This window comes from Brassica napus, chromosome C2 (genome assembly GCF_020379485.1).
Source record: "Brassica napus cultivar Da-Ae chromosome C2, Da-Ae, whole genome shotgun sequence".
Lineage (NCBI taxonomy): Eukaryota > Viridiplantae > Streptophyta > Magnoliopsida > Brassicales > Brassicaceae > Brassica > Brassica napus.
In genome coordinates, this window is record NC_063445.1 from 6,129,820 (window position 1) to 6,153,549 (window position 23,730).

Sequence of the window (23,730 nt, forward strand, 5' to 3'; positions counted from 1 at the left end):
ATATGTATCCTATGTAAAAAAAAAAGGACGGGGGGGGGGGGAGAGTCTGAGAACACACGCCACTGGGAAGGTTGAGTAAGGAGTTGGTACCAATTTTAGAGGAGTATGTGAAGGAAGGCAAGACGTGCAGAACAGTCCCACGGTTGATCCGAAAGGGAGAGCAGTTGCTCCGAGAAAAGGAGAGACGAGTAAGGGTTGTGGGCGTCAATGGATTCATCCTCTCTTGCTATTTTGCGCAATATCCTGCATCCACTTCAAATTTGGTAGCCCCTAAACACTCTTAGCTCCACCATATATAAAAAAAAAAAATATATATATATATATATATATATATATATATATATATATAGCCTGTTCCACGCCTAGTCCGTCTACCCTGAATAGTGCCTGTGATGAGAGGCTCACGCTGCTCTTAATTGAATTTAAGGAGTTTTGTCTCGAGAGTGTACCCTTTTCAGGTATGAGATACAGAGTATGGAGCTGATCTTCGAACAGCGATCATAGGCGTTCTGGTAAGAGTGTGTGGTCCTAGTCTACAGCTTGTATGGTTCAGAGATTTGTAGTAAGAGTATGGTTATTGAAGATAAGCGAGTTCCCACTCTCTCTCAACCCCTTTTCCATGTTCTTGAGGTTTTGCCTTGTTCGAGGACAAAAAAGGATCTAAGTCTGCGGGAATTGATATATGGTGTTTCTGACAACATATTATGCGTGTTTTGAGTTAATTCTCAGTCCTAATTTGTACTTATTTGATATCATTCCAGGTCTGGAGCAGGTGAAAGAGTAAAGAAGAGAGTGCCATGAAGGAAGATGACATTTTGGAATATCTAACACAGAACAGCCAGTCGGATCAATCCGAAGGTTGTTCCCAAAGAGAGCAAGCGACTGAATGTTCCCGACTATTAAGGAAACCTCCAAGATTTCAGGAGTTTGCCCTAGATTTTCTCTCCTTTCTCTTTACCACCGGCGCCTCCATATAAAAAGCCTATGCTATCATTTCTATTTTTCTTACGCTAGTTTTACAAGAGACTAGAACTCTATTTTGGCGATTTAGCAACTTGTAAGGGAGAAGTCCTCATCTCTCATCACGAGAAGACCATCCTGAACCCTTGTCTTTCTACTCTATTTTCTATGCAGTATTATTCAGAAATCATGTCTGTGTTACCTTGCATAATGATCGAGTAGTCGGCTAAGCTTGCTTAGGGTTTTAGGGTGTCATTCGTGTGAGCTAAACATAAATAAGCGATCTCATTTATTCTTCATTCATATTGTTCTTACTGCTTGCATTAAACTGATCACTTAATGTTAGATTTTAAGATTAATTACCTAGCTAACCGCGTAGGAGATAGCTTGATATATTGAATGAGCTTCATATCCCTAATCAGCGAGAGTAGATATTAGGGTTTTAAGTGAACATATCGGACATGATCTCGCAAGGCTTGTTATCGTGCCTTGTTCCAAGCGAGAGCTTAGGAAACAGGATCGATCTGCAAAGGGAGCAATACCACGACAGTGGGTTGTTCCAGCTGAGTGATCCGAGTTCTAAACTGCATTTCAACGCGCTTGAATAAATGTTTCGCTCAACATTGACACCCGATGAAATACCCTAGGCTGGCTTTTTAATTGAATTGAATTTAAATCTCTAGTCTACTTGTTACTTGCGTCACTATTGCTAATCAAAACCCACTTGTTTCTTAGTTTAATATCAAAGTCATAAGAGTAAAGTGTAAATTGGTCATCTGGATTGAATCTCAAATATTACAATTACAACTGTTAAATTTGACAGTAGCAAGTATTCATTTTTAGGGTATCAAAAGTCAAATTTACAATAAAAAATTATGATGTAGACAAGGTTGCTGACAAGTAGGTTTCAACTTATCCCGTAACTATGAGAAGTCGGTAATTAAAATATATAGTTTTTCTTTATAACATCTTGAAAAGGATTTTTTTTTTTAAACAAATGATGTAGAAATGTAGTTCAAACTTCAAACGATTTGTGAGTTTTTACAGTTATGTCTTTAACAATATTTTAGTTGGTAACTCACAATCAATAACAGTAAATATAGCTATATATATTTATTTAACTAGGCATGTTTCTGTCCCGTGACACTCGAGATCTTTATTTCAGTCAGGGGCATTTCAAAAACTATTTTTCCGGGTAATTATCTCCCAAATTATTTGATAACGAAGTTCCGATATCTCTATAACGATTTCAACTATAGTTATGATCTAATACATTAAACTAAAAATATTTGGTCTTCTAAGTATTCAGACATCAGACCAGTTTCAAACGATCTCCAATTTAAACACAATGTGCATTCTTCAACTTACCAACTAAATATCAATCTTAAGTTGAAACCTAAATTAGTCTTTGATTTACAGACAATATTAAATGAATACATATATGAATTGGTAGTCTACTAACAAGATGAAATTATTGGACTTAAAGGCAGGCTTAGACATGCTAAATTAAACACACACACACTAGATTTGATATTATATACTATTACTTAGCATTATATGGAACTTAAACTCAGACTTATATCTCTTAGCAAAAAAAAACACTTAAACTCAGACTTAAATCCGATGGCTTCTTCGTCTCTCCTTGAATTGTATTTTGGTTGGTGCACACATCCTTTGTAATGGTATCTCTTGTTCCAGTTTTGTTATCCTTAGAGTTAATGGTTATATATTGTCGTTCGGAACTACGCTAGGCGCTAGTCAGTCAGCAATCTCATGCCTAGCGAGTTACCGAATCGGAGAGTACTCGAAGATTACGTGGGACCTAGTTTTAAATACAATTTAATATATTTATAATATAATTAGTTAATTTTAAACATGATGACACATGTTGTTAGACATAATTATATAATTTTTTATATATAATTTTAAACACTTTTTTTGATTCGTCGAACATTTAGATTATGGCGTGTTTGGTACGAAATTTTTTTAAATGGAGTAATTATGTGTTTGTTTTGGGTTCGATAGCTAATTGAAATTATTTAGTAATGAATAATTACACAAAATCTGTCAATAATGAGTAAAAAATAATCAACCGTGTTTTAACTTTATACAGACGGGAAAAAAAACTTAGGCGGTCTATGCGGGAATTAGGCGGAAATTAGGCGGTCAACGCAGGAATTAGGCGGTGTTACACGGGTCAACGCCTAGCTACACCGGTTTGGGCATATTCGCTTCGGTCAACCTCCAAACAACGCCTAGGCGGCAAGGCGGCCGCGTTTTTGAACAAAGTTATATTAGTATCAGTATGTAAGTTTTTCTTCTGGGTATAAAATTAATGTTAAAACCAAACCAAATTCAGACTTAGATATGCTAAAACAACATGGGGGAAATTGTTTTTTTTTTGACTAAAAAATGGTAATTATGTCCCATTAGACTAATTTCTATTTTGTATCATTTCTGCCTATAATGCCTTTTAGTATTTTTGAAAATAAATCAAATATATAGTATTACAAACAAATTTTTTTGGAAAATAGTTAATACTAATGAAACACCTATATAAACTTAGTGGTATTTTTTTCCAGTTCTAAAAATATTTAAATCATAATTTCAGATTATGTTCTATATAAAGTAGAATTTGCATTCTACGAAGTAGAAAATGAAATTCACTTTTTCATTGAATCTACTATGTTTATAATACGTGATTTACGTAAATAATAGTACTCTAAAAATATTTAGAATACATATTCCGCTCATAACCTATCGCTCTAAAATCTGTAGAAATCATAATCTACAGATTAATATAAATCTAAAATTTGTAGAAATCGAAATCTACACATTACGAAAAAATCTAAAAACCTATAGATTTACTGTAAATCTAAAATCTGTAGAAATTGAAATCTACACATTACTATGAATTTAAAAACCTGTAGAAATCGAGTTCTACAGATTTATTGTATTCTACAGATAATAATAATTTGTTCCGGAAAATATGGGAATATTCAGTTTCCATATATGAAAAATTCATTTTCAGAAAACAAAATTAAAAAAAAATCGTGGGACAAAAAGTATAGGTTTAGGTTTTTTATTTATTTAGATTTTTATTTTTTTTTAATTTTAATTACTTTAATTATTTATTACATTTTAATATTTAATTATTGTTTTGTTAATTATAATTTTGAATTTATAATTGAAATTAAGGGCATTATTGTCATTTTGGAAATAATTAGCTAATAGGATATAAAGTATATGAGATTAGTTTAGCGGGATATAGTTACCATTTTTTGCTTAAAAAAAACAATTTTCCCAACATAATAATTAGATTTGACATTATAACAATTAGCATTTTTCACGAATCAATACGCGTAAGATGTTCACATGATGTCAAGAGAGATTGATTAGATTGGAGGGTACGTATTTGTATTGAACATGTTTTTCTCTTATTTATTTTTGTACATATATATTGTAGTTGCACCAACCTTGATTTCTAATTAAGGCTACATATAAAATATAGTATAATGGATTTAGGTGTGTATACATATATTAGACAATACGCACATATATGTAGATCAGTGTAGACAGTAACTAGCCACCTTTTACGTGAACATATAAAGATCGGAATAATTATAAAGTTCTCTAAGAAAATATGAGTTTCCCGTAAGAGTAACCAAAATTCCACCTGCACAATTAGCGTTAAATATAATCAACTCTTCTTCTTAATCTTTTTTCTAAAGACTTTTTTTAATAATCTTTGAATAGAACTGATGAATAATGCTTATTAAGATGCTTTAATCAATTTTTTAAATAGCAGAGTATTCCTTGGGATTATACAGTTATTGAATTCAAATATGTCCGTATCACTATGGTTTACTTGCTGGAGGTGAAAGGCTTTCGTTCAGTTAACAAGTATGCAGGTAACATGATTAGTTCTAATCGCCAAGGAATATTTTTAGAAGTAATGCAAATTTTGCAATAGTTGTTTGTTCGTGTATCTATTTTTAGAAGTAATGCAAACTCAATAGAATATATGTTATAAGATACATAAATATATATAGAAGATGGATATCTCAATGATTTAGCCTACGTACAAACTACGTTTTGCTTAACATGTTGGACTCTCTCCTTTACACTTCGTTCTCATGTTACCTACTCTTCTGCACATTCGTTTTGTTTTAAAAATGTTAACTATAGCAAATTCACACTAGTACTCAAATCTGTGTTATGTTTGAAAAAAAAAATTACGCTTGTGGATTTGTCGTATGCATCATAAAAATTGGTGAAAATTTAAACCTTGAGAAAACTACAGTAGCAAAACAAGAAACAAATATTAAAACAAAACTGTCGTACATATATGTTTTGTCACGATATAGAAACTTTTCCTAATATCAAATTGCATTTCCTATCCATACATGATACATGAGGGGTACGTTAATTAAGAAAAGGAAATCAAAATCAGGTAGATTAAATAGTTAATTAAAACTAAATTATAATTCTATTTTTAATATTTTTTATTTCTGTACCTTTTGTATATGTAATATTAGCTTATTAAAAAGAATTGGTTCAATAAATAAAATGAACATTTTAAAATGTCCATTTCTGAGAGTTTTGGCAACAATCAAAAAGATTACTAAGAGAAGAAAAAGAAATTAAAGCACAAATGTTTGATATTCAAACAATTTAAGCAAAATATACTCGAGGTTTTTGCTTAATCAAAATGTTACTGTACATTTTACGGGATGATTACTTTACATTAAGTCACCAACTAATTACAATGTGATCATCAAAATCGGCTTCTTTAGTTCAATAATAGTAATAGGATTAGTTTTGGTACGTAAAACTTAACATGCTTACCAAAAATGTAGTTTTGGTTAAAAGTTTTCCTTATGGAAAGTAAAACGAGTGGATGACTCGAGACTAAACTCCTGACAAAGATCTCTAAGTGGTCGAACCAGTGTTGGACTTCCACAGTAGAACACGCCTGAAAGAAACATGTCAAGAATTGCATGCAGGTATAATCATATAAATAAAATAGTTTTTAAGTAAGAATTTTCAGAAACTTTATGAACAACATAATGAACTTTCAGAAAATAAACAATAAAAATAAGAATTACTAACAAGTGATTACCTATTCGACATGCTTCGTGTTTGCTTGACAATTCAGAAAAAACCTTCCTCCAGTTGGGTCTTGCGAAATGTGTTCGTATCTGAATTTTATTTGAAGAAGTTAAAATTAATAAATTAATAAATTAAATTATTAAAATATTTGCTTTTTGCTAAATAAAATAAATTGTCAGATACATGTGTAATTATTGCCTAAGAGTGCTTAATCCACACCAACAAGTGTCATTTGGCCTTTATATGTTTAAGATTGAACACAAACAGAAAGTTAGATTGGACTAGTATTTTTGTCAACGACTGAAGTGATTAATTCTCTTAACATGAACACTTTCTTTTCCAAATCCCTTCAAATATTTAGTTAAGATACCGTACCGATTGAACTATATAAAATGGCAAATGATTATATACTTTTTAAACCCCAAAATGCTAAAGCGACAGCTAGAGCGGACACTTCGTTTTTGGTGATTTATGATTATAAAAATTTGAAAACTTACCCGGCTTTCGGAGACAATGTCAACACCATTCTTGGCATGTTGAAGTTTCTGAACCATAGCGATTAGAGCAGATCTTGCATCTCCTGCTTCGTACATGCTTGTTAAGTAGTTATGCATTTCAATCACATGCTGCCAGAAAAAAAAAAAAAAAAACAAGTAGGCTTTTAAAACTTTTTTACAGAATTTCATATCTGAAAACTTTGAAAATAGTTTATGCTTTTTTATACCTACATTTTTATGAAATGAGAATGTTGAAACTGTTTCAGTTTTTCATGTATGCATTTAACTTGTCAATATGCATTAAACAATAAAATTAAGATGGATAACTTACGGTTTTATCATACTCGGCGATGTCATCCATAACTCCCTTGAACCAATCAAAGGAAGCTTGTTCTCTTGTCACCCAAAAAAAATATGCTCTCTGTGGAAACTTCTTGCCTCCTCCACCACTAATACTATCACCTCCTACGCTCTCTCCTCCTACACTTCCTTCGTACTTTTCCCCCTATATTTTCCAATATTCATAATATAGTCCCTCTTTTTCCATCTTGTTAAACCTCACACATATATGGATAAAAATGTTTATACTACTTACAACTTTGGGAATCCCGGGTTTTAGATGGTTTAACATGTCTTTCAATATGCTTATGAATGGAGTTGCTCCAATCCCTAGTCCAACCAGCAAAAGAATATCGAACTTCTGATAATTTTGTGCTGGAGCTCCATACGGTCCTTTGATGAATATCTTTGGGAACCTGGTGTGAAATAAATGTTAATTATAACATGCCTTTTACACTTTTGAGGCACCCAACCATACATATAGGTATATCGAAGAAAAAAACTGATATATAATAGCAAAGTAATTGTTAGTTTAATATATTTTCACTTACAAGACTTGTGATTCTTCAATGTGGGGATTTGCACCTGTTGCTCTTGTTTCCATCCTCATAAGACTATTTGGTTTAGGCTTTGCGGCTGCTTGAGGAGGGGGCTCGCATGTCTACAAACACAATAGAAATAATAAAATAGTTTAGTATACTTGAGTATAAGTAACATGAAAGACAAATATCATGATGGCTGTACTGAAAATAATGAGTTACAAGAAATTACCTTTGCGAATGTGTTCCTAAGTTCAGTTGTCCAATCACCTAAGGCTCTTATGTGAACACTTAAATAGTCATCTCCAGGTGCAGAAGTGATAGAGAATGGATGCCTAAATAAGAATAACAATAATCGATACTACTATTTGTATTAACATTAATTATAAATATTGTGGTTTAACTTATTTTGTTGTTGAATATAATTAAATAAGCTAAAATCATAATTCTGATTTAAATTTTATCTTACAAATGCATTGACTGTTAATATTTAGATTACCATTCGAATTGTGAGAGGTCAGGACACTTGACAAACATGTACATGCCACTTTTGTATTTGAACGCGGGAGGTTTGGTCACGTAAAGTGCAAGAACGTTGCCCGAATATACAATAGCCTGTAATAAGATAAAAGAAAATAAATATATATTGGAAAAATGAAAATATGTGTTTTACTTAATATAGACAATATAGTAATTTTTCTTTAAAAAGAAACAAATAGTAACCCTTTTGATTACCTTAATCACGTGGACACGATGGCTGTGGTCTTGAAGAACACGTGAGAAAAGCCTCTCACTTGCGTAGAACAGCATCGGTACGGCCACGTACATCCATGTCTGCATTTCCATTTATCAACAAATTGAAAAACAAACAAACAAACAAAAAAATTGAAATGCAGAATTCATTTATTTTATATAAGTGCATATATAATAGTTTCAATTACCGTTTTCTCGTACCAAGGCTTCTCGATGATAAGATAGTAACCATGAAGGATGAGAAGAACATAAGCAAGAATCAGCAAATGATGAGCATACCAAAACGCATTAAACCCAGCAAGAACGCTAAACGGTTTTGGCAACTTCACTATGTTCCTTCTAAAATAATGCATCGCGAGCGTAAACGAGAATCCCATGAAAAAAATCATAAAAACTCCAGTGATTGACACTGACGTCATCATCAAACCTAGATAGCTCGGTTGCGTGTGTCCCAAGGCAGATCCAGCATATTTCAAGAACACGTCGTAAGAGCACGTACTTAACCTAGGGTAGTTACAGAAAAGGTGGAGCAGCGTGTGTAGCAATGCATGGAAGGCGATAGCATACGCAATCACCTTGTGGAAGTTAATGTTGTCATCGAATGGGATCATGCGACTCAAGAACGATGACCTAAGCATTGTCAGGGTTTTCCTACAGACTGGGACCAAGATTAGAGCCATGTTGAATTTGAGAGTTTCCGCCGAGCCTTTAGCGGCGCAAACGCAGCGTCCGGTGATGTTGTAGAGAGGGCTTCTCATGAATTCATTGTACTTCCACATGAATAGATAGACGTTGATGAGGAGCCACAAAGTGAGGACCCATATTTTCTTCCAGTTCTCGTGCATTAACTCTGTGGTCACCGAAACGTACTTGCTCATTGGCGTCCTGTACCGCTCTGGGATCATGGCTCGAGTCAGCGTTTGAGATTTCTTCATCTTCTCCGTATCAGCGTTTGACACCATCCCTGTTAAGAGCACTTCTAACTGCCACATCTACTTGATATAAACTATAAAATGGTCAGAACATAACTCTATGTTTTGAGATAAAGCGAAAAATTAGTAAAACACACAAGTTTTTCGGAAGAACGATAACCCTAGACATGGCGATTATGGGCATAGGTAAGTAAAATGTTGGTCTATGATCCCTCAAATTTTAAAAATGATTTACATTAACATAGACCTCCAATTTGTAATGATTTTTTTTGTTAAAACTTTGACTAAATTGTTTATAGTTTCCCGAATCTCATGACCAGCTATATCTCTAGAACAGACGGTATATTCAAAAAAATTTGCAGTAAGAGATGATAAATTTGATAAATAATTTTTCGGATAATCACCATAATTTTTTGGATATTTATAGATAATAGTACGTTGTTAAAACTATTCTCTAGACTTCGACGCTAACCAAAACGGATATAAATTTTGAAAAAGTAAAGAAAGCTAACCTCGATGTATCCCTTGTGATCAGGGTCGAGTTCTTCCATGATCAAAGAAGCGTAAGCGGCAGCATTCTTTTTAAGGTTCCCAAGGCGGTTCGCGGCTGCGCTCAAGACAATGACCTCTTTCACTTCATCTTCCGTGAGCTTCCCATCTCCGTCCTTGTCACACCTAATTAACAACCGCAAAGGTTTAAACTAACCACATTTAGATATATGTGAAAATACGTATAAGATTATATAAGTAATTACATGTCGAAGAATATCTGGAGACGACAATCGAGATCTTTCTTGATCATGTCTTCCCAAAACAGCTTAAGTTGTTCTTTGTCAATACCACTTTCTGTCTCTATTTGCCTTCTCCGACCCAATGCCTCATAAACTTCTCCCGCAAACTCCATTGTATCTCCCATTCCTACCAAAATATGCACTATCGACGTTATACATTTTATTTCCTAACAAAAAAGGGGATAATATACTATAATGTTCTCGTCCGTAATTATTTTATATGCATGGATGCACATTTAATCTAATTTGAAAATACCCATTCAAAAAGAATTAACCTTTACACACACACAAATAAATGAAAATCAGATGTACATATCCATTGGTATTAGTCTGCCAATCCCCGAAGCGGGTCATGAGTATATCAAAAGAAACATTCGCATATAGCCCCCAAAATATTAATGGTTAATAAGTATATATCATCTGACTTCTAAATAATTTAAAACATTATATGTTTAGCAATTGTTTCAAACTCCATAAATTTCAGGGTTAGTCCTGCCAAGCCCTATCAATTATTGGTAGTTTCGTTAATTACCAATGCATACACCGAACTTCTCTTTAGGTAATTTGCCATCAACAGAAAACTGATTAAACCGGTTCTCAATAGATCTCCATGAATCTCTTTCCTTTCCCGTGACCGTCCGATCAAGGAACCGTAAGCTCTGGAGTCCCCTAGCAGCGCTAGATGTTGTCCTCTCTACTCTTTGTGGACCCTTCTTTGGAAGGACCGGGGCACCTGGAGGGCCCAGGTTACCGCTTTTCCTCGTGCTTGGCGAGCCAAGATTACCGCTCTTTCTCCAGTTCGAAACGCTCAGCGTGCGGATTATCGATCCCACACCCCTTGACGCAGTCTTCTTCAGACCACCTTCGTTCTTCTTGACGTTAATGTCTGGCTTTTTGGACGAAGTATCACCCATTGAATCGATCTCTACACTCTCTAACATCCATTTTTCATCGCTAGGACTGTTATTTTTCATCATTTTTTCTCCAGGACCAGTAATTGATTGAAGAATCGTCGGAGATCTTATAATTCTATCTTATTTCCAATTAGTTTGTCTTGTTTTTTTCTGGTTTAATCGAATTATTCGACAAGGAGAAAAAGTAGGAGAGGCACTGATTTTTGTATCGTTTGTATCTTTTTATGTTTATTTAGTTAGGAATGAATACGCATGAAGAGATTACTAAAAATAGAAAATCCTGAGCAAAGCATCTGTTCAGGTCAACCACAGAGACGACCAATCAAAGACCTATAAAATCAATTTGACTTATTGTAACTAATTCATATATATAAAGAGGGTGATTTGTTGAACTTTATCGACCTACTTTAGTTTTATTTTCTCTAAATTATTAAACTTTACCAATCATGTTTTACCTTTACTTTTCAAAGTTAAAACCTACATCAAATTTCTATTAATTTTTACCAATCATGCTTTATTTTTATTTTTAAAGCTACAGCAAAATAAATAAAACAAACATTTTTCTTATGTATTTTAGTTAAAAAACCTACATCTTTCATTTATCAGCTGTAGAAACTGTAGAATAAAAAAAATATCTATAATATCAAATAGAGAAAATGACTAGGATAGCACAAAAAAAGTTATTGTCACAAATATAGCCTCTAAGAATAAAAATGACCAAAATAACACTTAATGTTTTATCAAAAGAGATAAATATACACTTATACCCCAATAGTAAATTAATTTAGACATTAGGGTTTAGAGTCAAGGGGTGGGTTTATGATTTAGGGTTTAGGGTTTAGAGTTAAGGGATGGGGTTTAGGATTTAGGGTTTAGGATTTAGGGTTTAGGGTTTAAAGTTTAGGGGTGGGGTTTAGGGTTTAGGGTTTAGAGTTAAGGGGTGGAGTTTAGGATTTAGGGTTTATGATTTAAGGTTTAGGGTTTAGAGTTGGGGAGTGGGGTTTTGGGATAAGATTTCAAATTTTTTTAAAAAAAAAAAAAAATTTCAAAAGGTAAAATGCTATTTTGGTTATTTTAGTGTTTGAAGGCTATTTTTGTGACATAAACTTAGAAATGCGCTATTTTGGAGATTTGCCCTATCAAATATACAAGATAATCATAATAAAAAAAACATCTATAAATATTTTACTCTAATTTTGGGTGCTTTTAAATTTTTGAAATATTTTAAATAATAAATATTACATACATATCACATTTTAAATAACAGTATACTTTGATAATTTTAAAAAATATTAATATAAATTATTTTAAGTGATAAAAATAATAATTATTTTATATATACATCACATATTTCACATATTTTATTTTAAAATATCTGCATCCTATAGCTTACAGCTACAACAAATTTAACTACAACAAAAAAATCTCTGCAAAAATAATCTAGAGTAACAACTTTACACCTACAACCAATTTATCTACAGCTAAACTTTTACAGCTAAAATTCTACAGTCGCAGTCGAACCAATCATCACCAAAGTCATTTCTTTCCCTTGTTTGAGTTCAGTTTCCAAAATTGTTAATAACAATTAGCTCAAAAGAATGAATCTCAAGAAGAAAAAAAACACAAATACAAAATTAATTAAACGCCATGATTAGCGGTTGTGTAACCAACCAGGACCTCCCATGACAAGATATAACGGTAGCTCAAAATTCACTTCAAAAATTAGGATTATGATTTAGACTAACATATTGAGTATGTAATTTATAAAAAAAATGTCTACTGATGATCTTGTATAAAAAATGTATATTATTGATCTTATGATTTGATACAATGGTGAAGAGCGGTAGGATATATGAAAATGAAAGAGTACAATAGTATTTAGAATATAAGCTTGATATATAAAACTTGGATCTCCTTCTCATTTTCCTTGGCTCCTCTTTTATAGCTGTTGAAAGTAGATCATAAGAGCGACATGATATTCGCTGGGTATCAGATGCCTTTCAAATTACATTTACTGTCTTGATTTCGTTTACGTTTTGGTCCGACAGTATCAGCTTGGTGCTAAGTATCCTTACAGCTTAGAATGGGTTTTAATCCTTCAAAAACATATATACTTTTTTACCGGAAATTGGTGACACTAAACGGAGTTCTTACACTGGGTATGAAGTGGGAGTAAAACCCGTTTCCAACATCGTACATCATCACAAACAATCTTTGCAATGTCCGAAACAATAGAACTGAAGGCACGAGAAACCAAATCAGTGGAACAGTTTGTCACAAGGGGACAACTCTTAGTCTCTGAAAATATGTTCTAACAAATAGAAAGTTGATAATCTTAAAATAAATTAAACCACAGAGGCGCAGTTTATATAATATCTCCAAACTATCTTTTATTTAATATGGTTAACTGGAAAGTTCTGGTTATAAATCTTCCCCTACAAAATATGTTCACAGTTCTCCTATGCTCATGTGCAACCTATCATCACTAAGTAAAAACTATAGTGGACTAGTTCTACCTGATTTGGGCCTGAATCAGGCTTTTGATGGGCTATTCCAAAACCAGACAGTGTATAATAAATTCTAATCATAACTGATTATCTAGATATTCATCTTTGAATCGGTAAAGTTATTCACACCCAAGAAAAAAAGTGTTCAATATTATTAGGACTTATTTGCCAAATAACCAAAAAGGGTAATTAAATTTTTAGTGAGAAATTAGAGAGAAATGAAGATATCAATTGTTTTTGGTTAAATAGTGAATTTGTGTTTTTATATATATAGGGGACAGTTTCTTATATTAATATTTCGGACCTAGCACCTTCATCCTAAAAAAAACAGACAGAAAATCTAACAATACTAAAAGTTGGATATACTCAACTGAGAAGCTGTCCACGTCGTTTCAAAAAATCGTCCAATCATGATCTTCAAAATGGCCACGTCATACCGATGTTTCTCAACACAGAATAATAGAAGACCAATTCATATGGGCCGATAATATTTGGTTGTGGCCCGTTTTAAATCAGTCCAATTCTTATTCCAAATACAATGATCGTCGAAACGTGTGATCCTTCCACTTCGCCTCATCTTTTCCGATTTCTGCAGATTGTCGTTTCTGTTGAGTTATTATGATCCATTCTCACTCATTCATTCCCGTTATTTTCGTCGAAGGTTACAGCAAAGACGATCAATAGATCTTATCTCACATCCCAATTTCATATTATTTTGATCATCTCTCGCCGTTACACATCCTAATCTACATCTCTGGAGAAACCGATGGCTGATACATCTCAAGATCTCACTTTTACGGCGTTCCGTTTAATAAAATGCTGCAGTTCTCGCCTCTACACCCTTCAAATCTGAGGCGAAATGGTATCTCAAATGCATGGTATTCATCTGAGACATCTTTTTCCCACTGATATGGCGTCTTCTTCGAGCGGGAAGAGGGCTTCGCGTCGTACCCGGTCAAACTATTCATCTTCACTGAGAAGGGATACGACGGAGGAGAAAGATAAAAAGATAGTCCCAAATCTGGTAATAATCTTTTCTCAGTCTATCGTTTTCCATTTTTTGTAGGAATACAATTGCTTTTGCATATTAGTTAGAAATTGACATTGATGCTTTGCTTTAGTAATTCAACATAAAGTGTAAAGATTAGTTTATTTATCATTTCTCGATATTGAAGGGATTAACTTCCTCTCGGCTTAAATATTTTCTTCTGCTATGACTGGACCTTTGATTTTTTTTTATTCATGTTAAAGACGAATCTTACATTGTTTTCCACGATTAAGAGTGTGGAGTTCCTGTCCATGATGACAAGTATGTGGTCAACTCTCTTTTGCTTAGCCAGCTAAAAGATGCTCTTTGTAGATTATAAACACTCTTATTTCGAGTTATTAAGCATGTCTGTGCCCTTGCGTAAAGACTCTCTTTCCAAAAGACAAATATTAAGGTAACTAGAATCAAACTCTTATGGCAACATCTTCTTCTTACGACCTTGAATCTCAAGTGCTTTTGCTCTGTTTGAACATGGGAGTTTTCCTAGACTTTGATCCAATAGCAACATCTGAACTAACAAATAGACAACATCCCCTGAGATTGCACCCACCTCATTACTATTTACGTGGGAAAACCAAATTGGCAAGGTAACTTAATACTTATAATCATGATCATTGTTTGAGTAAATTTAGTTTTTGCTACTTACACTACAAGAAATATGGATAGTAATAGCGGACGAAAAACGCTATGAGTTAGATATAATAGTGTTCCCTAAAATGCTCTAACAGCGCCCGTTATAATAGGTCCGACACTTTTGATAGCAGATATGTTGTATGCTATAGTTAAATAAACAATGATAGCAAATGTTTTGTGTCATTAATTTGTTTTTTAATTATCCATAAATTTATTAAAATAATTACTAAACCAAACCAAATTAAAAAAATAAAATAAAAAGTACACCTAAACATAATTAACCAAAACATAATTCATAATTAAATAATTCAAAATTAATCGAAAATTAATTCATAATTAAAAATTAAATTTTATTTATTAATTAAAATCAGTATACGAACACATTAAACCAAAAACAAATTAAAACATTAAACCAAAACATAATTATTCTAAACCTAGACTAAGCCTCCGCCTGCAACCCTAATCCTTCGCCTCCAGCCTGCAGCCTCCAGAGCATCCACCTCCAGCCTCCAAAACCTCTATTTGCTTACTCCCGTAGCATTGCTCCTCTGGTTCTTCTCACTAGTTCAATTCTTCAGCATGCACCAAAATAAACAAAATCAGTTCAAAACAGAGAGAGATAGAAAGGAAGCAGAGAGATAGATATAGAGAGACTTTACCTTTCCTTCGGGATGGCTACGGAACAGGTCTTCCAGAGCCTCTGTTTGCTTACTCGACAGTATTATCTCTCATAAATCAACCTATTAAATCAAAAAGAAAACTGAATCTGAGATGAACTTGCTAAACAAGGGTGAATCTGAGATGAACTTCTAGATCTCGTACATGTTCTTCTCGTCAGATTTTGTTTGAGCTGATGAAGATTGAGACAGATTCATTTATGGTGATTGGTGATGAAGGTTGAGACAGATTTTTTTTATTGTGATGGGTGTTGACACTGATTCGTTTATGGTGATGGTGGTTGAGACAGTTTTGTTAAAAGGCATGGAGAAGAAGATGAGAGATAGAGAAAGTGGAAGAGACGAATACGAGAGGTAAGAGGAGAGAGATGAAGAAATACATCTTTTCATCTTGTTCATTTTGGTCCATTAGATTTACTTAATCAACGGCTTTGGTCAGAAGAGTGTGATCCTCGTCCTTATACCTTATTGGTCAATTCATTTTGACCAGATTTTGTAATTATTTTCTTACTCTGTTTTTTTTTCTGTTTTAATACACGAAGTATTAAGGTAAATATTAATGTAAAAAAACAATTTCTGAGACAAAATTCAAAGATTAAGATTTTACAATTTAAAATTTGAAATTTTAATTTTAGATTCAATGTAGTTTATATGTTTGTAATGTTTGGGGTATGTGAATTGGAATTATGCTTTATGAAATAGAGTTTAGGGTATAGAATTATGGTTTTGGAAATTTGAATTAAGTATATAGTTTAGATTAGACAATGGTTTTAAATGCTTATGTAAACAATAGTTTTAAGTGTTTAGAAACATAGTTAGGAGTTAATATAAATAACTTTACATTTTGTTAGATAAAGTTTTGGCTCATCACTTTTAAGATTTGGAGTTTAACTTGAAAATATTAGATTTGGTGTTTAGGTTTATGATTTAAGGAATATATTTAAATTTAGAGTTTATGGTATATGAAATGGAACTATGGTTTATGAAATAAAGTTTAGGGTATAGAATTATGGTTTTGGAAATTTGAGTTAAATATATAGTTTAGATTAGACAATAGTTTTAAATGTTTTAAAACTTTTTATTTTTATTTACAATTTATGTAAACATTAGTTTTAAGTGTTTAAAAACAGAGTTTGGAGTTATATAAATAACTGTACATTTTATTAGATAAAGTTTAGGCTTATCACTTTTAAGATTTGGAGTTTAACTTGAAAAATGACTCAATTTAGAGTTTTATTGTTTGAGGTTAAATTTTCAAAAATGACTAAATTTAGAGTTTTATATTTATGATTTGGAATTCAAGTTTAAAAATATTATTGCTGAAATTTGTATTTAAGATATAGGGTTTAAGATATGTACTTAGGGTTTAGGGTTTTAGAGTTTAGGGTTTTGGAGGGTTAGATAAATAAAAATATCATTAACTGTATAAATATAAATGATAAATCTATTTTTTAACATAAATATATATATATATATATATATATATATATATAATTTTCCATAGTTGACAAAAAAAACATATACTTTTCCATCAAAAAACTTGAAACATACGAAGTCAATACATGAACTCAATACAAAAGACAACTGACAAACTCAACGATGAGTTTTATAACATACAAAGTCAATACTTAGAACACAAAGGAGAAAAGGAGAAGAGGACTTGGTGGAGACAGAGTCAAGAAAAAGGCGTTGCACTACAAGAATTTTATTTATATATCAAAATTAGTTAACATAACTAAACCAATTTTTTTTTAAAAAGACACTAAACCGAAACAAAAACAAAAACATTAAACCAGAAACAAATTAAACCTAGATCTAAATCCCAAACGTCGTCGTCATCATCCGCCGAACCACCATGAAGCATTGTCTTCACTTTCCGGTGAGCAGAGGCAGCTAGCACCACCACCACCACACCGTGCCTCCTATGTGTTCAAGCTCACGACCACCAACTCTGCTCACGACAACTCTTCATGTACCAAAAAACAAAACAAAATAAGTGAGAGAGAGAGACAGCTTGACCGGTGAGGTTCATGGCAAAGAGAGGCTAAGAACTTCCCCTTTATTCATCTCCGACGAGCTGAACCATCGAAGCCTCGTTATGTAGAAGAACTATGATACAAAATAATCAATCCATAAATGAAGAAGAAAAACAGAAACTATTGATTATCAGAAGAAGACACAGATAATTATATCTGAGCGAGCCATAAATTACAGAACGAGCTCAAACATACAAGAACACACACCAAGCTCCAAAATCAAAAACAACACAAAACTAAAACAAGCCACAATAGTTACCAAACTATAGTCATTGATTATGTACATGTAACGAAACAAGAATTTGTTGGTAGCGGCTCTTCAACATAGAGAGAAAGAGAATATGACCCGTAGCACAGAGAAAACCAGAACACATAGAGAACCATAAATCGAAACCCCAAACACATGAACACAGATGGAAAGACTCAGAAAAAAATCAAACCAGAGATAAGAACAATCTTAATCGAGGACTAATCAGAACAATCATTTATCCCCAATTCAAAACCCTAACACTGAAACCAATTGAAACCCTACTCGATGACTAATATAGAACAATAAATAGCAGAAGAAGAAGAGAGAACGACGATTCTCGAGTTGTTCGGTGGAAGCCATGAGGATTCTGGTTGGAGGAGAGAACGAGAAGGAGAGTCGGGGGAAACTGGTTGGTGTCAAGAGAGAAAGATAGGAGAGTCCGACAGTGAGAGAAAGATTTGATTTGTTTCCTAAGTGTAGAGAGGAAAAGTACTTTGCGACTTAGATAAATTTGGCAAATTAACGCGGATAATTTTTTTTTATTTTCCCGCGATAACAAATATAGCGTTTCAAAATGACAAACACTATTGAAAAAACAAGTGCTGATATACAATAGCAGAACTGTCATAAGCGCTATAATCTGATGCTATTAATACCCACATTTCCTGTAGTGTTAGTTTGTTTTACAGTTAAAATCCTGACGTTTTGGTTTCGATCAAAAAACTCTACATTGTTGTTGCCATCATTCCTTAATTGTTCCGCTTAGCTCAGGTACTATACTAAATTCATACTTTTTCATCTTTTTGAAATAAGCAATGTTTGCATCCTTTCAAATGTTAGACACTCTTTTTTTTTTTTTTGCAGTGTGTATGGACGTTGGTTGAGGATAATGAAAACAATGAAAGACCAAATGAACTGAAGTATCTATCCACCATGTTAGTGGTTGCAGCTAGAACAAAATTCGAAGAAATGGACTTACTGGCTTATGGTTTTGGTGGCTGTAACCATTTCGAGCCTCGCAATAGTGTTCACTATTTATTGGGACATTTTCAAGGATTGGGGTCTCATGAACCGCAATTACAACAATTACAAGGAGGAGCATGGGATGATGAGTATGAAAATGATGACGATGATTATGCTGAGAAGTGGAGAAGGAGAGGAAATGATGGAAACAGGTCGGCCACTGGGTCATTTGGGTCGGGTAGTGAAAGATCCAAATTCTGGAAACGAGTTTGATGTTAGTGAACTTCGAGACGAGGAAAATCTTTCTCCTGCTAAGAAGAAACATTACTGTAGACATACAAATTCTCAGATCCAAGCAAATGGAAGTGTAAGTTTAGTTTCTTTTTTTTCATTTTGATTTTATCCTCTCTATGTGTGTAACTCATATATCAACTTCATTTTTCTGCTTCATCATTCCAATCTAAAAAGCTTGAATGTGTAGATATGGGGGAAAAGAATAATATCTCGGAATGGATGGTTTCTTTTCCATGTAGTCATAACACCGAAAGTTGTTAAAGACTATAAACTGGTATGTTTCGTTAAATCTGTAGCTTTATGAAATAAGATCTCTTTAATCACAGTACTCTACTGCACAATATTATTGTTTATAACAAAGACTGGTTATAGATATGACAATGTATGAGAAAAATCTTCTTTTAGGATGTTACATAGAGTTGTGTGTAAATGAATTATCGTAACGTTGAAACTCCTTTAGCTTTGCCGAGTGCATAGAGTTTTCAGTTTTTCACATACAACTGAACATATATTCATTGGTCATCTTCCTTCTATGGAGTATGGCCCTGTTCGGTGGTGATGCAAGCCGGAGTTGCAATGGTAAAGTTGTGACATCTCACTTCTTTTTTCATGCCTTGAGTGGACAAGTGTGTACACACCTTTGCTTTAACACAAGCTCTAACTGCAGTATTTTGAAAAGAAAAGCTTCAGGTTTCAAACGCTTACCTGAATCAACTGGTTAGGATGATTGTCTGTCTAATTGTGGAAACAGACATCATTTATCATAGGTTCTTACTTTAGGACATTATGATAATACATGTTTAAAGAACGATTCGTCTTTGGTTACATAGATGTTAATCTAATCCTTTGTGTCATGGATATACTCATCTAGCGTTTGTGCACTCATATAGTTGCATCAAAATCAGAAACTGAGAGTTAGAAGAACAGTTTGAAAGAATCAGAAAGACTGCAACAAATAGCAAAGAAGCAAATATGTAATTGTTGTTAATTTTATTTAGGCCAAGCCAACTATTATAGATGTGCTGTTCAGAGTTCTGCAAGTTTTATTTTTCACAATAGGTTTTATGAGGATGATTATTTAGAATAAAAATGAAAATCAATAACAAAATTTAAATTAACAAATAAAATAAAGTAAAACAATTAATATCTGGAAATTCAACATAAAAATTTTCTTTTCCAAAATTGTATAACTAGGAACAAAAAGAACATAAATTATATCTTTCCAAAGTAGAAAATTCAAATAGTTTGAAAAATAAAATTAAAAAAAAACTAAAAAATCATAAATTTGGAAAAAATGTAATATTTTCTTTACACGGTTTTTAACAAAAGTATAAAAAGTTAAAATTACGTGTTCCAAGATTAATGTTCATTTTTCAAATGTTAACAGTTATTATTTTCTTTATAACTTCTACACATATGTCATATATCTCAAACATGTTGTAAATATTTTTATTTTCATGCATTAGTTATTTAGCAGTGTAAGTATTTAATTTTATTTAAATTTTATCATTTTAATAAATTATTTTACTTATTTTTTATAATTTAAGAAACATATGTTATATTTTTATAGAAAATAAAAACCTAAACAAACACAAATTTTAAATATATTTTTCTAATACTAAATTTAATTAATTAGTAACTTGAAAATTATTAGCCAATTCTAATGATATTTTAAAATTTATCAATTTAGATATACTAATTTAAAAATATTTATATTCATGACTAATATTTATTTTTAAAACAGAAATAACTTAGTGATAAATATTATTATTTGCATGTATGTCACATCATTTAAATAATTAATTTTAATAATTATAATATATATATATATATATATATAAATTTATCGGAAATACAAATGAAATATTAGTTATTACTTGTGTAATTCAAATATATGTATAATAAATTTAAAATTTTATTCAAATATATTTTATTATAAACCAAAAAAGCAGCATATACAATAATTAATGAATTTAGGTATCTTTATATTAAATTTAAAATTTTATTCTAAGAGAGAATGGCTAAACGTTTTTGATCCAAACTTATCGGTAAATATTTTTTTAATATTTATACACAAACTAATTTTTTAGAGAAAATAAAAATATGTAATATAAAAATATATATATATATATATATCATTTTTATCCTTTTTAATTAGATCATCTTAGCAAGTAATGTACCAAAAAATGAATCATAAGCACATTTCTTAAAAACAACCAAGACTTTAGGTAATTATCTATACAAAATTAAAAATCAGCTGGGTATATGACTTCATTCATCGTCAAGTGCATATGCCTCTGGTTACATATTAGTTTTAAACATTGAGTTGGTGATAATGAAAGATACTACTAAGCTACTGCAAAATATTTGTTTACTTCAAATAATGTGAAAATACCTTTTTTGAAGTGCGAAAATACTTAGAACACAGATTTTGGTATAAGACAATGTCATAAAGTTTAGGATATCAGGTACAAAACAACGTTAATAAACATCTTTTAGCGTTCAAATAATCGGCATGCAGCAGTTAAGAACCTTTTAATAAACTATTTTTCTGAATGTCTAAGTAGATTTTATAAAAGCTATTCTAGAAAAATTATTTTGTTTCGATCCGATTTTTAGAATATTGTTTACCAAAAATTAAAGTTGGTTCAAAGACACAATACATAATCTTTCAATTATATGCAGTTTCACATACTTAAAAAAATTATTTTTATAAGTTTACAAAAAGAAATATTCTTAAATGTATACTTAAAACATAAATTCAAAATACATAATCTGCGCGTAGCGCGGAGAAAAGATCACTACAAGAAAACAGCGATATTCTGACGGACATTCCGACGGAAAATGAAATCCTCGGAATATCCCGAGGAATTTCCGAGGAAATACAAAATTTGGTTTCCTCGGAATTTCCTCGGAATATACCGACGGAATTCCGAGGAAATATCAATCCGTCGGAATATTCCGAGGAAATTCCGAGGAAATATGTGTTCCTCGAAAAAAACCGATGAATTCCGAGGAAATATTATAGCCGTTGGAGAGCCGTTGGGGGATTTTACAAAATTCCGAGGAAATTCCGACGAACTAGCCGTTGGCGTCGGAATTCCGTCAGAATTTCCTCGGTCTGTCTGCAGGATTTAAACTATAAATACAAACACTCCTCTTCCTCTTCATTCACTCCATATCTTCATCCTCCCTCTTACTCTATTTACACACGAATTTGATTCATAAAAAATATGTCTTCTTCAAATTATTTTCGTTCTTGGATCGATCGACCACATTTGGATCCGAACACGAGATTGCTTACGGAAGAATACCAACGAGGTATAACCGAATTCATGGGGTTAGTTCACCGACAACCGGAAGCAAAAACATGTATGTTAAGATGTCCTTGCTCTAATTGTAAAAATAGAAAGGTTATTAAAGAGTGGGATGTTTGGACTCTTCTATATTTGAGTGGGTTTACACGAAGTTACAAAATTTGGTATAATCATGGGGAAACTGATTATGAACATGGTAGTACTAGCGAACCTCAGCCAGTGGTTAGATTAGAAGAACCAATTAGAACGGATGTAGATTATGGTGTAGGTACTGAGCAGATGGTAAATGATCATTTTAAAGGGGAAGATTTACCCAATGCACAAGCTAGGAGATTTTATGATATGTTGGATGCTGGAAAGCAACCATTGTACAAAGGTTGCAGAGATGGTCATTCAGCTTTATCATCTGCTACAAGATCGATGGGCATTAAAACAAATTATAATTTGGCTGAAGACTGTGTGGATGCGATTGCTGATTTTGTAAAAGGTATTCTACCCGAGGATAATGTAGCTCATGGTTCATACTACGAGGTTCAGAAACTCGTAGCTGGTCTTGGTTTATCGTATCAGGTAATAGATGTATGCAGCGACAACTGCATGATTTATTGGAGGGCGGATGAACAGCGTGTTACATGCAAATTTTGTGGAAAGCCTCATTATAAAGATACGAGTGGAAGAGTTCCAGTGCCATATAAAAGGATGTGGTATTTACCTTTGACGGAAAGGTTGCAGAGGTTGTATCTGTCTGAACGCACAGCGCAACCAATGAGATGGCATGCGGAGCACTCAACAGATGGTGAGATCAGACATCCTTCAGATGCAAAAGCGTGAAAGCATTTTCAATCAAAGTATCCCGACTTTGCGTATGAGAGAAGAAATGTCTACCTTGGATTATGTACTGATGGTTTCAGTCCGTTTGGCAAGAGTGGAAGACAGTATTCTCTATGGCCCGTCATTCTTACACCATACAACCTACCCCCAAACTTGTGCTTGCGACGAGAGTTTTTGTTTCTCTCGATTCTTGTTCCCGGACCAGAGCATCCTAAGAGATCACTTGATGTGTTTCTTCAGCCACTAATATATGAGTTGCAACAACTATGGGCTCAAGGTGCTGAAACATACGATGTTTCGTGTAAAGAAAACTTTCAAATGCGGGCAGTACTAATGT

General features: G+C 32.7%; 1 protein-coding gene and 1 long non-coding RNA gene across 2 annotated transcripts; both read right to left on the reverse strand.

Annotated features, from left to right (window-relative positions):
* Positions 1-5,583: 5,583 nt before the first annotated feature.
* LOC106351652 (putative respiratory burst oxidase homolog protein H) lies at positions 5,584-11,283 on the reverse strand. Its single transcript, XM_013791423.3, has 13 exons — positions 10,456-11,283; positions 9,888-10,050; positions 9,645-9,807; positions 8,389-9,192; positions 8,183-8,281; positions 7,947-8,062; positions 7,680-7,782; positions 7,460-7,569; positions 7,165-7,324; positions 6,901-7,074; positions 6,570-6,698; positions 6,083-6,161; positions 5,584-5,935 (listed from the first exon to the last, which is right to left on the reverse strand). The coding sequence occupies exons 1-13, from the start codon at positions 10,898-10,900 to the stop codon at positions 5,826-5,828; spliced, it is 2,655 nt and encodes an 884-aa protein (XP_013646877.3). The 5' UTR covers positions 10,901-11,283; the 3' UTR covers positions 5,584-5,825.
* Positions 11,284-15,358: 4,075 nt separating this feature from the next.
* On the reverse strand, positions 15,359-16,193 carry LOC106370367. The gene is made up of 3 exons (XR_007319011.1): positions 15,848-16,193; positions 15,685-15,765; positions 15,359-15,597 (listed from the first exon to the last, which is right to left on the reverse strand). It is a non-coding gene; the product is annotated as an uncharacterized LOC106370367 (long non-coding RNA).
* Between the last annotated feature and the right edge of the window lie 7,537 nt (positions 16,194-23,730).

Bases quoted from the DNA above. Each gene is read 5' to 3' on its own strand.
- LOC106351652 (XM_013791423.3), bottom strand. From the start codon at position 10,900: ATGATGAAAAATAACAGTCCTAGCGATGAAAAATGGATGTTAGAGAGT. The intron at 10,051-10,455 runs GTAATTAACGAA...ATATTTTGGTAG, and splicing joins GAAGTTCGGTGTATGCATTG to GAATGGGAGATACAATGGAG. The intron at 9,808-9,887 runs GTAATTACTTAT...GTTGTTAATTAG, and splicing joins CTCCAGATATTCTTCGACAT to GTGTGACAAGGACGGAGATG.